Genomic DNA, 15653 nt, shown 5'->3' on the forward strand with positions numbered 1-15653 from the left:
TTATTAATTGTATTATTATTATCATTATCATTATTGTTAGTATTCATATTATCCCCATTATTATTGTTATTATTAATTGTATTATTATTATCATTATCGTTATTGTTATTATTAATTGTATTATTATTATCATTATCATTATTGTTAGTATTCATATTATCCCCATTATTATTGTTATTATTAATTGTATTATTATTATCATTATCATTATTGTTAGTATTCATATTATCCCCATTATTATTGTTATTATTAATTGTATTATTATTATCATTAGCGGTATTGTTATTATTGATATTATTATTATCAGAATCATTATTGTTATTATTAATATTAATATTACCATTATTGTTATTAATATTATCATTATCATTGTTATTATTACCATTATTGTTCATTGTTATTATTAATGTTATCATTATCATTATTGCTATTATTGCTATTATTATTATCATTATTATTAATATTATCATTATCAGTGTTATTATTACCATTATTGTTCATTGTTATTATTAATGTTATCATTATCATTATTGTTATTATTGATATTATTATTATCATTATTATTAATATTATCATTATCGGTGTTATTATTACCATTATTGTTCATTGTTATTATTAATGTTATCATTATCATTATTGTTATTATTAATATTATTATTATCATTATTATTAATATTATCATTATCAGTGTTATTATTACCATTATTGTTCATTGTTATTATTAATGTTATCATTATCATTATTGTTAGTATTAATATTATCATTATCATTATTGTTATTATTAATATTATCGCCATTATTATTATGGTCATTGTTCATATTATTATTAACATTATTGTTAATATTATTATTATTATTATTATCATTAGCGTTATTGTTATTATTGCTATTATTATTATCATTATTGTTATTGCTATTATTAATATTAATATTATTATCATTATCATTGTTATTATTAGCATTATTGTTAATTGCTATTATTAATGTTATCATTATCATTATTGTTATTATTAATATTATTATTAATATTATTATGATCATTATTGTTAATAATTATTTTTAATAATATTATCCTCATATTATCCTCATTTTGGGCAGCAGCGTAGACTAGTGGTTAGAGCGTTGGACTAGTAACCACAAGGTTGCAAGACCGAATCTGACAAGGTACAAAATCTGTCATTCTGCCCGTGACCATCATTGAAAATAAGAATCTGTTCTTAACTGACTTGCCTAGGTAAATAAATATGAAGACTTGCTGATCATTTTTTGGGGAAGGGGTGATAGAAATAGAATCTCATTAAAGAATCTCATTCTAGAATCTCATTCTAGTTCTACGGATATAAAAAGAATCTCATTCTAGAATCTCATTAAACAATCTCATTCTAGAATCTCATTCTAGTTCTATGGATATAAAAATAATCTCATTCTAGAATCCCATTAAAGAATCTCATTCTAGAATCTCATTCTAGTTCTATGGATATAAAAAGAATCTCATTCTAGAATCTCATTCTAGTTCTATGGATATAAAAAGAATCTCATTCTAGTTCTATGGATATAAGTAATCGAAGTAAACACATCTTTTTTTAACAGAAGCAGCACAGAATCAGCACACAAATATTTGATAATCACTCCCAAAAACATTTGAGAGTACTAGTACACAACTTCTGCACACAAAAGCATATACAGGCACATACACATACAGCATTACAGCACATTACAGCACAATAACCAGTCACAGATACTGAGCTACATGAGGCTTGACAACAACACTCCCTCTGTGCTACACCGATGCAGAGTTAGGATGTGTCTTAAACCAACTGGCACCCTATTCCCTATGTAGTGCACTGCTTTTGACCGAGGGCCTGCATACAGTAGGTGGGAATAATCCTGTTCAAAAGTAGTGCCCTACATAGGGAATGAGGTGCCATTTGGTTTGTGATGTACAGGTTGCCAGTGTAACACCCATTTGTTAAAAACTGCTCATTTTATACACACAACAAACAAGGCTACTGTATTATCAGATGGGGGGCTGGAGTTGCGGTGAGGGGGTCTTATTATGGGACAGACATATCGTGGTGGGAACACCATGGTTCATTACACAAACTGAGTCAGATGCTGCTGGTCTGCTCCGAGGCTGTCGCTGGGTGGTCTCTACAAACATATCAAAAACAAAACAACACAGACAATTATTACAACAAATGACATCTTTGTGATGGAGATGGTTGATAGATAGACTTGGATATCTCTACTAGAACAGTGTAGAGGACACATAGACTAGGATATCTCTACTAGAACAGTGTAGAGGACAGCTAGACTAGGATATCTCTACTAGAACAGTGTATGGGGCAGGTAGACTAGGATATCTCTACTAGAACAGTGTAGAGGACAGGTGGAATAGGATATCTCTACTAGAACAGTGTAGAGGACAGGTAGACTAGGATATCTCTACTAGAACAGTGTAGAGGACAGGTAGACTAGGATATCTCTACTAGAACAGTGTAGAGGACAGGTGGCCTAGGATATCTCTACTAGAACAGTGTAGAGGACAGGTGGACTAGGATATCTCTACTAGAACAGTGTAGAGGACAGGTAGACTAGGATATCTCTACTAGAACAGTGTAGAGGACAGGTGGACTAGGATATCTCTACTAGAACAGTGTAGAGGACAGGTAGACTAGGATATCTCTACTAGAACAGTGTAGAGGACAGGTGGAATAGGATATCTCTACTAGAACAGTGTAGAGGACAGGTAGACTAGGATATCTCTACTAGAACAGTGTATGGGGCAGGTAGACTAGGATATCTCTACTAGAACAGTGTAGAGGACAGGTGAACTAGGATATCTCTACTAGAACAGTGTAGAGGACAGGTAGACTAGGATATCTCTACTAGAACAGTGTAGAGGACAGGTAGACTAGGATATCTCTACTAGAACAGTGTAGAGGACAGGTGAACTAGGATATCTCTACTAGAACAGTGTAGAGGACAGGTAGACTAGGATATCTCTACTAGAACAGTGTAGAGGACAGGTAGACTAGGATATCTCTACTAGAACAGTGTAGAGGACAGGTAGACTAGGATATCTCTGCTAGAACAGTGTAGAGGACAGGTAGACTAGGATATCTCTACTAGAACAGTGTAGAGGACAGGTAGACTAGGATATCTCTACTAGAACAGTGTAGAGGACAGGTAGACTAGGATATCTCTACTAGAACAGTGTATGGGGCAGGTAGACTAGGATATCTCTAGTAGAACAGTGTATGGGGCAGGTAGACTAGGATATCTCTACTAGAACAGTTTAGAGGACAGGTGAACTAGGATATCTCTACTAGAACAGTGTAGAGGACAGGTAGACTAGGATATCTCTACTAGAACAGTGTAGACGACAGGTAGACTAGGATATCTCTACTAGAACAGTGTAGAGGACAGGTAGACTAGGATATCTCTACTAGAACAGTGTAGAGGACAGGTGAACTAGGATATCTCTACTAGAACAGTGTAGAGGACAGGTAGACTAGGATATCTCTACTAGAACAGTGTAGAGGACAGGTAGACTAGGATATCTCTACTAGAACAGTGTAGAGGACAGGTAGACTAGGATATCTCTGCTAGAACAGTGTAGAGGACAGGTAGACTAGGATATCTCTACTAGAACAGTGTAGAGGACAGGTAGACTAGGATATCTCTACTAGAACAGTGTAGAGGACAGGTAGACTAGGATATCTCTACTAGAACAGTGTAGAGGACAGGTAGACTAGGATATCTCTACTAGAACAGTGTAGAGGACAGGTAGACTAGGATATCTCTACTAGAACAGTATAGAGGACAGGTGACCTAGGATATCTCTACTAGAACAGTGTAGAGGACAGGTAGACTAGGATATCTCTACTAGAACAGTGTAGAGGACAGGTAGACTAGGATATCTCTGCTAGAACAGTGTAGAGGACAGGTAGACTAGGATATCTCTACTAGAACAGTGTATGGGGACAGGTAGACTAGGATATCTCTACTAGAACAGTGTATGGGGCAGGTAGACTAGGATATCTCTACTAAAACAGTGTAGAGGACAGGTAGACTAGGATACCTCTACTAGAACAGTGTAGAGGACAGGTGGACTAGGATATCTCTACTAGAACAGTGTAGAGGACAGGTAGACTAGGATATCTCTACTAGAACAGTGTAGAGGACAGGTAGACTACGATATCTCTACTAGAACAGTGTAGAGGACAGGTACTCTAGGATATCTCTACTAGAACAGTGTAGAGGACAGGTAGACTAGGATATCTCTACTAGAACAGTGTAGAGGACAGGTAGACTAGGATATCTCTACTAGAACAGTGTAGAGGACAGGTAGACTAGGATATCTCTACTAGAACAGTGTATGGGGCAGGTAGTAGACTAGGATATATCTACTAGAACAGTGTAGAGAACAGGTAGACTAGGATATCTCTACTAGAACAGTGTAGAGGACAGGTGGCCTAGTATATCTCTACTAGAACAGTGTAGAGAACAGGTAGACTAGGATATCTCTACTAGAACAGTGTATGGGGGCGGATGGACTAGGATATCTCTACTAGAACAGTGTAGAGGACAGGTGAACTAGGATATCTCTACTAGAACAGTATAGAGGACAGGTAGTCTAGGATATCTCTACTAGAACAGTGTAGAGGACAGGTAGACTAGGATATCTCTACTAGAACAGTGTAGAGGACAGGTGAACTAGGATATCTCTACTAGAACAGTGTAGAGGACAGGCAGACTAGGATATCTCTACTAGAACAGTGTAGAGGACAGGTAGACTAGGATATCTCTACTAGAACAGTGTAGAGGACAGGTAGACTAGGATATCTCTGCTAGAACAGTGTAGAGGACAGGTAGACTAGGATATCTCTACTAGAACAGTGTAGAGGACAGGTAGACTAGGATATCTCTACTAGAACAGTGTAGAGAACAGGTAGACTAGGATATCTCTACTAGAACAGTGTATGGGGGCGGATGGACTAGGATATCTCTACTAGAACAGTGTAGAGGACAGGTGAACTAGGATATCTCTACTAGAACAGTGTATGGGGGCGGATGGACTAGGATATCTCTACTAGAACAGTGTAGAGGACAGGTGAACTAGGATATCTCTACTAGAACAGTATAGAGGACAGGTAGACTAGGATATCTCTACTAGAACAGTGTAGAGGACAGGTAGACTAGGATATCTCTACTAGAACAGTATAGAGGACAGGTATACTAGGATATCTCTACTAGAACAGTGTAGAGGACAGGTGGAATATGATATCTCTACTAGAACAGTGTAGAGGACAGGTAGACTAGGATATCTCTACTAGAACAGTGTATGGGGCAGGTAGACTAGGATATCTCTACTAGAACAGTGTAGAGGACAGGTGAACTAGGATATCTCTACTAGAACAGTGTAGAGGACAGGTAGACTAGGATATCTCTACTAGAACAGTGTAGAGGACAGGTAGACTAGGATATCTCTACTAGAACAGTGTATGTGGCAGGTAGACTAGGATATCTCTAGTAGAACAGTGTATGGGGCAGGTAGACTAGGATATCTCTACTAGAACAGTTTAGAGGACAGGTGAACTAGGATATCTCTACTAGAACAGTGTAGAGGACAGGTAGACTAGGATATCTCTACTAGAACAGTGTAGAGGACAGGTAGACTAGGATATCTCTACTAGAACAGTGTAGAGGACAGGTAGACTAGGATATCTCTACTAGAACAGTGTAGAGGACAGGTGAACTAGGATATCTCTACTAGAACAGTGTAGAGGACAGGTAGACTAGGATATCTCTACTAGAACAGTGTAGAGGACAGGTAGACTAGGATATCTCTACTAGAACAGTGTAGAGGACAGGTAGACTAGGATATCTCTGCTAGAACAGTGTAGAGGACAGGTAGACTAGGATATCTCTACTAGAACAGTGTAGAGGACAGGTAGACTAGGATATCTCTACTAGAACAGTGTAGAGGACAGGTAGACTAGGATATCTCTACTAGAACAGTGTAGAGGACAGGTAGACTAGGATATCTCTACTAGAACAGTGTAGAGGACAGGTAGACTAGGATATCTCTACTAGAACAGTATAGAGGACAGGTGACCTAGGATATCTCTACTAGAACAGTGTAGAGGACAGGTAGACTAGGATATCTCTACTAGAACAGTGTAGAGGACAGGTAGACTAGGATATCTCTGCTAGAACAGTGTAGAGGACAGGTAGACTAGGATATCTCTACTAGAACAGTGTATGGGGACAGGTAGACTAGGATATCTCTACTAGAACAGTGTATGGGGCAGGTAGACTAGGATATCTCTACTAAAACAGTGTAGAGGACAGGTGGACTAGGATATCTCTACTAGAACAGTGTAGAGGACAGGTAGACTAGGATATCTCTACTAGAACAGTGTAGAGGACAGGTAGACTACGATATCTCTACTAGAACAGTGTAGAGGACAGGTACTCTAGGATATCTCTACTAGAACAGTGTAGAGGACAGGTAGACTAGGATATCTCTACTAGAACAGTGTAGAGGACAGGTAGACTAGGATATCTCTACTAGAACAGTGTAGAGGACAGGTAGACTAGGATATCTCTACTAGAACAGTGTATGGGGCAGGTAGTAGACTAGGATATCTCTACTAGAACAGTGTAGAGAACAGGTAGACTAGGATATCTCTACTAGAACAGTGTAGAGGACAGGTGGCCTAGTATATCTCTACTAGAACAGTGTAGAGAACAGGTAGACTAGGATATCTCTACTAGAACAGTGTATGGGGGCGGATGGACTAGGATATCTCTACTAGAACAGTGTAGAGGACAGGTGAACTAGGATATCTCTACTAGAACAGTATAGAGGACAGGTAGTCTAGGATATCTCTACTAGAACAGTGTAGAGGACAGGTAGACTAGGATATCTCTACTAGAACAGTGTAGAGGACAGGTGAACTAGGATATCTCTACTAGAACAGTGTAGAGGACAGGTAGACTAGGATATCTCTACTAGAACAGTGTAGAGGACAGGTAGACTAGGATATCTCTACTAGAACAGTGTAGAGGACAGGTAGACTAGGATATCTCTGCTAGAACAGTGTAGAGGACAGGTAGACTAGGATATCTCTACTAGAACAGTGTAGAGGACAGGTAGACTAGGATATCTCTACTAGAACAGTGTAGAGAACAGGTAGACTAGGATATCTCTACTAGAACAGTGTAGAGGACAGGTGGCCTAGTATATCTCTACTAGAACAGTGTAGAGAACAGGTAGACTAGGATATCTCTACTAGAACAGTGTATGGGGGCGGATGGACTAGGATATCTCTACTAGAACAGTGTAGAGGACAGGTGAACTAGGATATCTCTACTAGAACAGTATAGAGGACAGGTAGACTAGGATATCTCTACTAGAACAGTGTAGAGGACAGGTAGACTAGGATATCTCTACTAGAACAGTATAGAGGACAGGTATACTAGGATATCTCTACTAGAACAGTGTAGAGGACAGGTGGAATATGATATCTCTACTAGAACAGTGTAGAGGACAGGTAGACTAGGATATCTCTACTAGAACAGTGTATGGGGCAGGTAGACTAGGATATCTCTACTAGAACAGTGTAGAGGACAGGTGAACTAGGATATCTCTACTAGAACAGTGTAGAGGACAGGTATACTAGGATATCTCTACTAGAACAGTGTAGAGGACAGGTAGACTAGGATATCTCTACTAGAACAGTGTAGAGGACAGGGGCCTAGGATATCTCTACTAGAACAGTGTAGAGGACAGGTGGACTAGGATATCTCTACTAGAACAGTGTAGAGGACAGGTAGACTAGGATATCTCTACTAGAACAGTGTAGAGGACAGGTGGACTAGGATATCTCTACTAGAACAGTGTAGAGGACAGGTAGACTAGGATATCTCTACTAGAACAGTGTAGAGGACAGGTGGATTAGGATATCTCTACTAGAACAGTGTAGAGGACAGGTAGACTAGGATATCTCTACTAGAACAGTGTATGGGGCAGGTAGACTAGGATATCTCTACTAGAACAGTGGTAGAGGACAGGTAGACTAGGATATCTCTACTAGAACAGTGTATGGGGGCGGATGGACTAGGATATCTCCACCAGAACAGTGTAGAGGACAGGTGACCTAGGATATCTCTACTAGAACAGTATAGAGGACAGGTAGACTAGGATATCTCTACTAGAACAGTGTAGAGGACAGGTAGACTAGGATATCTCTACTAGAAAAGTGTAGAGGAAAGGTGAACTAGGATATCTCTACTAGAACAGTGTAGAGGACAGGTAGACTAGGATATCTCTACTAGAACAGTGTAGAGGACAGGTAGACTAGGATATCTCTACTAGAACAGTGTAGAGGACAGGTAGACTAGGATATCTCTGCTAGAACAGTGTAGAGGACAGGTAGACTAGGATATCTCTACTAGAACAGTGTAGAGGACAGGTAGACTAGGATATCTCTACTAGAACAGTGTAGAGGACAGGTAGACTAGGCTATCTCTACTAGAACAGGGTAGAGGACAGGTGGACTAGGATATCTCTACTAGAACAGTGTAGAGAACAGGTAGACTAGGATATCTCTACTAGAACAGTGTAGAGAACAGGTAGACTAGGATATCTCTACTAGAACAGTGTAGAGGACACTTAGACTAGGATATCTCTACTAGAACAGTGTAGAGAACAGGTAGACTAGGATATCTCTAATAGAACAGTGTATGGGGGCGGATGGACTAGGATATCTCTACTAGAACAGTATAGAGGACAGGTATACTAGGATATCTCTACTAGAACAGTGTAGAGGACAGGTGGAATATGATATCTCTACTAGAACAGTGTAGAGGATAGGTAGACTAGGATATCTCTACTAGAACAGTGTATGGGGCAGGTAGACTAGGATATCTCTACTAGAACAGTGTAGAGGACAGGTGACCTAGGATATCTCTACTAGAACAGTGTAGAGGACAGGTAGACTAGGATATCTCTACTAGAACAGTGTAGAGGACAGGTAGACTAGGATATCTCTACTAGAACAGTGTAGAGGACAGGTAGACTAGGATATCTCTGCTAGAACAGTGTAGAGGACAGGTAGACTAGGATATCTCTACTAGAACAGTGTAGAGGACAGGTAGACTAGGATATCTCTACTAGAACAGTGTAGAGGACAGGTAGACTAGGATATCTCTACTAGAACAGTGTAGAGGACAGGTAGACTAGGATATCTCTACTAGAACAGTGTAGAGGACAGGTAGACTAGGATATCTCTACTAGAACAGTATAGAGGACAGGTGACCTAGGATATCTCTACTAGAACAGTGTAGAGGACAGGTAGACTAGGATATCTCTACTAGAACAGTGTAGAGGACAGGTAGACTAGGATATCTCTGCTAGAACAGTGTATGGGGGCGGATGGACTAGGATATCTCTACTAGAACAGTGTAGAGGACAGGTGAACTAGGATATCTCTACTAGAACAGTATAGAGGACAGGTAGACTAGGATATCTCTACTAGAACAGTGTAGAGGACAGGTAGACTAGGATATCTCTACTAGAACAGTATAGAGGACAGGTATACTAGGATATCTCTACTAGAACAGTGTAGAGGACAGGTGGAATATGATATCTCTACTAGAACAGTGTAGAGGACAGGTAGACTAGGATATCTCTACTAGAACAGTGTATGGGGCAGGTAGACTAGGATATCTCTACTAGAACAGTGTAGAGGACAGGTGACTTAGGATATCTCTACTAGAACAGTGTAGAGGACAGGTAGACTAGGATATCTCTACTAGAACAGTGTATGGGGCAGGTAGACTAGGATATCTCTACTAGAACAGTGTAGAGGACAGGTGAACTAGGATATCTCTACTAGAACAGTGTAGAGGACAGGTAGACTAGGATATCTCTACTAGAACAGTGTAGAGGACAGGTGAACTAGGATATCTCTACTAGAACAGTGTAGAGGACAGGTAGACTAGGATATCTCTACTAGAACAGTGTAGAGGACAGGTGGAATAGGATATCTCTACTAGAACAGTGTAGAGGACAGGTAGACTAGGATATCTCTACTAGAACAGTGTATGGGGCAGGTAGACTAGGATATCTCTACTAGAACAGTGTAGAGGACAGGTAGACTAGGATATCTCTACTAGAACAGTGTATGGGGCAGGTAGACTAGGATATCTCTACTAGAACAGTGTAGAGGACAGGTGAACTAGGATATCTCTACTAGAACAGTGTAGAGGACAGGTAGACTAGGATATCTCTACTAGAACAGTGTAGAGGACAGGTGAACTAGGATATCTCTACTAGAACAGTGTAGAGGACAGGTAGACTAGGATATCTCTACTAGAACAGTGTAGAGGACAGGTGGAATAGGATATCTCTACTAGAACAGTGTAGAGGACAGGTAGACTAGGATATCTCTACTAGAACAGTGTATGGGGCAGGTAGACTAGGATATCTCTACTAGAACAGTGTAGAGGACAGGTAGACTAGGATATCTCTACTAGAACAGTGTATGGGGGCGGATGGACTAGGATATCTCTACCAGAACAGTGTAGAGGACAGGTGAACTAGGATATCTCTACTAGAACAGTATAGAGGACAGGTAGACTAGGATATCTCTACTAGAACAGTGTAGAGGACAGGTAGACTAGGATATCTCTGCTAGAAAAGTGTAGAGGAAAGGTGAACTAGGATATCTCTACTAGAACAGTGTAGAGGACAGGTAGACTAGGATATCTCTACTAGAACAGTGTAGAGGACAGGTAGACTAGGATATCTCTACTAGAACAGTGTAGAGGACAGGTAGACTAGGATATCTCTGCTAGAACAGTGTAGAGGACAGGTAGACTAGGATATCTCTACTAGAACAGTGTAGAGGACAGGTAGACTAGGATATCTCTACTAGAACAGTGTAGAGGACAGGTAGACTAGGCTATCTCTACTAGAACAGGGTAGAGGACAGGTGGACTAGGATATCTCTACTAGAACAGTGTAGAGAACAGGTAGACTAGGATATCTCTACTAGAACAGTGTAGAGAACAGGTAGACTAGGATATCTCTACTAGAACAGTGTAGAGGACACTTAGACTAGGATATCTCTACTAGAACAGTGTAGAGAACAGGTAGACTAGGATATCTCTAATAGAACAGTGTATGGGGGCGGATGGACTAGGATATCTCTACTAGAACAGTATAGAGGACAGGTATACTAGGATATCTCTACTAGAACAGTGTAGAGGACAGGTGGAATATGATATCTCTACTAGAACAGTGTAGAGGATAGGTAGACTAGGATATCTCTACTAGAACAGTGTATGGGGCAGGTAGACTAGGATATCTCTACTAGAACAGTGTAGAGGACAGGTGAACTAGGATATCTCTACTAGAACAGTGTAGAGGACAGGTAGACTAGGATATCTCTACTAGAACAGTGTAGAGGACAGGTAGACTAGGATATCTCTACTAGAACAGTGTAGAGGACAGGTAGACTAGGATATCTCTACTAGAACAGTGTAGAGGACAGGTAGACTAGGATATCTCTACTAGAACAGTGTAGAGGACAGGTAGACTAGGATATCTCTACTAGAACAGTGTAGAGGACAGGTAGACTAGGATATCTCTACTAGAACAGTGTAGAGGACAGGTAGACTAGGATATCTCTACTAGAACAGTATAGAGGACAGGTGACCTAGGATATCTCTACTAGAACAGTGTAGAGGACAGGTAGACTAGGATATCTCTACTAGAACAGTGTAGAGGACAGGTAGACTAGGATATCTCTGCTAGAACAGTGTATGGGGGCGGATGGACTAGGATATCTCTACTAGAACAGTGTAGAGGACAGGTGAACTAGGATATCTCTACTAGAACAGTATAGAGGACAGGTAGACTAGGATATTTCTACTAGAACAGTGTAGAGGACAGGTAGACTAGGATATCTCTACTAGAACAGTGTAGAGGACAGGTGGAATATGATATCTCTACTAGAACAGTGTAGAGGACAGGTAGACTAGGATATCTCTACTAGAACAGTGTATGGGGCAGGTAGACTAGGATATCTCTACTAGAACAGTGTAGAGGACAGGTGAACTAGGATATCTCTACTAGAACAGTGTAGAGGACAGGTAGACTAGGATATCTCTACTAGAACAGTGTAGAGGACAGGTAGACTAGGATATCTCTACTAGAACAGTGTAGAGGACAGGTAGACTAGGATATCTCTGCTAGAACAGTGTAGAGGACAGGTAGACTAGGATATCTCTACTAGAACAGTGTAGAGGACAGGTAGACTAGGATATCTCTACTAGAACAGTGTATGGGGCAGGTAGACTAGGATATCTCTACTAGAACAGTGTAGAGGACAGGTGAACTAGGATATCTCTACTAGAACAGTGTAGAGGACAGGTAGACTAGGATATCTCTACTAGAACAGTGTAGAGGACAGGTAGACTAGGATATCTCTACTAGAACAGTGTAGAGGACAGGTAGACTAGGATATCTCTGCTAGAACAGTGTAGAGGACAGGTAGACTAGGATATCTCTACTAGAACAGTGTAGAGGACAGGTAGACTATGATATCTCTACTAGAACAGTGTAGAGGACAGGTAGACTAGGATATCTCTACTAGAACAGTGTAGAGGACAGGTAGACTAGGATATCTCTAGTAGAACAGTGTAGAGAACAGGTAGACTAGGATATCTCTACTAGAACAGTGTAGAGGACAGGTGAACTAGGATATCTCTACTAGAACAGTGTAGAGGACAGGTAGACTAGGATATCTCTACTAGAACAGTGTAGAGGACAGGTAGACTAGGATATCTCTACTAGAACAGTGTAGAGGACAGGTAGACTAGGATATCTCTGCTAGAACAGTGTAGAGGACAGGTAGACTAGGATATCTCTACTAGAACAGTGTAGAGGACAGGTAGACTAGGATATCTCTACTAGAACAGTGTAGAGGACAGGTAGACTAGGATATCTCTACTAGAACAGTGTAGAGGACAGGTAGACTAGGATATCTCTAGTAGAACAGTGTAGAGAACAGGTAGACTAGGATATCTCTACTAGAACAGGGTAGAGGACAGGTGGCCTAGGATATCTCTACTAGAACAGTGTAGAGAACAGGTAGACTAGGATATCTCTACTAGAACAGTGTATGGGGGCGGATGGACTAGGATATCTCTACTAGAACAGTGTAGAGGACAGGTAAACTAGGATATCTCTACTAGAACAGTGTAGAGGACAGGTAGACTAGGATATCTCTACTAGAACAGTGTAGTGGACAGGTAAACTAGGATATCTCTACTAGAACAGTGTAGAGGACAGGTAGACTATGATATCTCTACTAGAACAGTGTAGAGGACAGGTAGACTAGGATATCTCTATTAGAACAGTGTATGGGGGCAGGTAGACTAAGATATCTCTACGAGAACAGTGTAGAGGACAGGTAGACTAGCATATCTCTACTAGAACAGTGTAGAGGACAGGTAGACTAGGATAACTCTACTAGAACAGTGTAGAGGACAGGTAGACTAGGATATCTCTACTAGAACAGTGTATGGGGCAGGTAGACTAGGATATCTCTACTAGAACAGTGTAGAGGACAGGTAGACTAGGATATCTCTACTAGAACAGTGTAGAGGACAGGTAGACTAGGATATCTCTACTAGAACAGTGTAGAGGACAGGTAGACTAGGATATCTCTACTAGAACAGTGTAGAGGACAGGTAGACTAGGATATCTCTACTAGAACAGTGTAGAGGACAGGTAGACTAGGATATCTCTACTAGAACAGTGTATGGGGGCGGATGGACTAGGATATCTCTACTAGAACAGTGTATGGCGGCGGGTGGTGGAATGACAGTAAATAAAATGCGCTCTGCTTGTCATCATGGTAAAGGTGTCAGTTTGACCATGTATCTCACATGCTTAGAATCAAGGCAAAGGCATCAGACGGAGATGTATTGTTTGTTTCCTAAAGGTTGGATTGTTGAGAATGTTGATACTCATGCCCAGACCATGCTGTTGTTGTGTCAGAGGTTCAGTCAGTAGTTGCCATGCTTTGTTTGGACATTGTGTCATGCTCCCATAGTCCCAAGTCATGGAAGCACTCTTTGAACCTACACCCATGAACCATAGGCTATACAACGGACTAGCTATATGCTAACGAAAAAGTTACAAACATGAATGCATGTTTTGTCTGTTAAATAAAAAACAGAGTCTAAAACACTGTTGTATACAAAATTTATTTCATGCAATGATTTTTTATTTATTTACATTTTGTATTTGAATACTTTTCTTTTGCATAATGTAAAATACATGCATGCTCCTTTCTCCCAACATCCCCCCCCCCCCCCCCCAAAAAAAAACATACTGTACTGTACTGGACCCTTATATAATTGCATTACGTACGAACATATAGTTCACCTGTATCTCTTTTGATATTTATTCTTCACAAGGGTTTTAACAGTTAACATCAAGCACCACCACAGAAGATGATCAGACAAAAGGAAATTGAAAACCTTGCCTAAATAAAGCAGGATATTTATTTTATTAGGATTTCATTTGTCTGATAAATAAGTTGAGACTTGATAAAGTGCTTTTTTCTCTATGTTTTACTGCCTAAGAACAGGTGTAAACGATATATCATCATGTCTGCAGACTGTGTATCATTATGTGTCGTTAAACTGCAAAACAGTTCATAATATCACCATGTAAATCTTAATGAAGTCTGGTATATTAAGTCAAGTGTTACTCTTTTGAAAGTAGGTTCCTATATAAAAAAAAAATGATTTCCTAAAACCACATAGTAAGTAAACAATACATGAATTTGGGAAAGGCAAAACATGGCAGCTACATGAATAGTTCTGCTATGAGTCTCTTGCTATAGAATAAGCTGCTTCAGAATGTGCATAATAAACAGAAGAAGAAGCAGCTTTTGAAAGAACGCAACATGTGACACAGTTAGCTTCTCGTTGAACATAATCTCATGCAACACATGCAAATGAAACGAAAGTTTAGTTTCTGTTGACAAAAACGTATCATCATCACTAGTCTCAGAAAAATTGTCATTCTAGAATCATCATCATTCTAGATCTCTTCATCATTCTAGAATCATCATCATTCTAGATCTCTTCATCATTCTAGAATCATCATCATTCTAAATCTCTTGCTCATTCTAGAATCATCATCATTCTAGATCTCTTCATCATTCTAGAATCATCATCATTCTAAATCTCTTGCTCATTCTAGAATCATCATCAGATCTCTACTCATTCCAGATGTGAAATCTATACTGCCACTCTCAGAGATATGAAGTCTTTGTCTCATCATACACATCCTGTATTCAGAACTTCTTCACTTTGCAACAAGGAAATACTTCATGGGAGATACTCAACAACCCCTGCGTCCCAAATGGCACCCAATTCCCTATAAAGTGCACAACATTTGACCAGGGCCCATAGGGTCTCTGGTCTAAAGTAGTGCACTATGTAGGGAATAGGGTGCCAGTAGTGCACTATGTAGGGAATAGGGTGTTATTTGGGACACCAGCAAACAGCAGGCAGCTGTTCGCTCCCAATAAGTAAAACCATAGCTTCAGCATCATAAA

General features: G+C 39.9%; 1 protein-coding gene across 1 annotated transcript in view; it reads right to left on the reverse strand.

Moving 5' to 3' along the window:
* Positions 1–1065: 1065 nt before the first annotated feature.
* Positions 1066–15653, reverse strand: part of kcnc1b (potassium voltage-gated channel, Shaw-related subfamily, member 1b) — a 66294-nt gene continuing 51706 nt past the window's right edge. Inside the window, exon 4 of the mRNA XM_031832948.1 lies at positions 1066–2151. Coding sequence (XP_031688808.1) covers positions 2018–2151 — 134 coding nt within the window. The 3' untranslated portion in view covers positions 1066–2017. The remainder of the gene's footprint in view (positions 2152–15653) is intronic.

The sequence above is a fragment of the Oncorhynchus kisutch genome, linkage group LG10 (genome assembly GCF_002021735.2).
Source record: "Oncorhynchus kisutch isolate 150728-3 linkage group LG10, Okis_V2, whole genome shotgun sequence".
NCBI classification, from domain to species: Eukaryota; Metazoa; Chordata; class Actinopteri; order Salmoniformes; family Salmonidae; genus Oncorhynchus; species Oncorhynchus kisutch.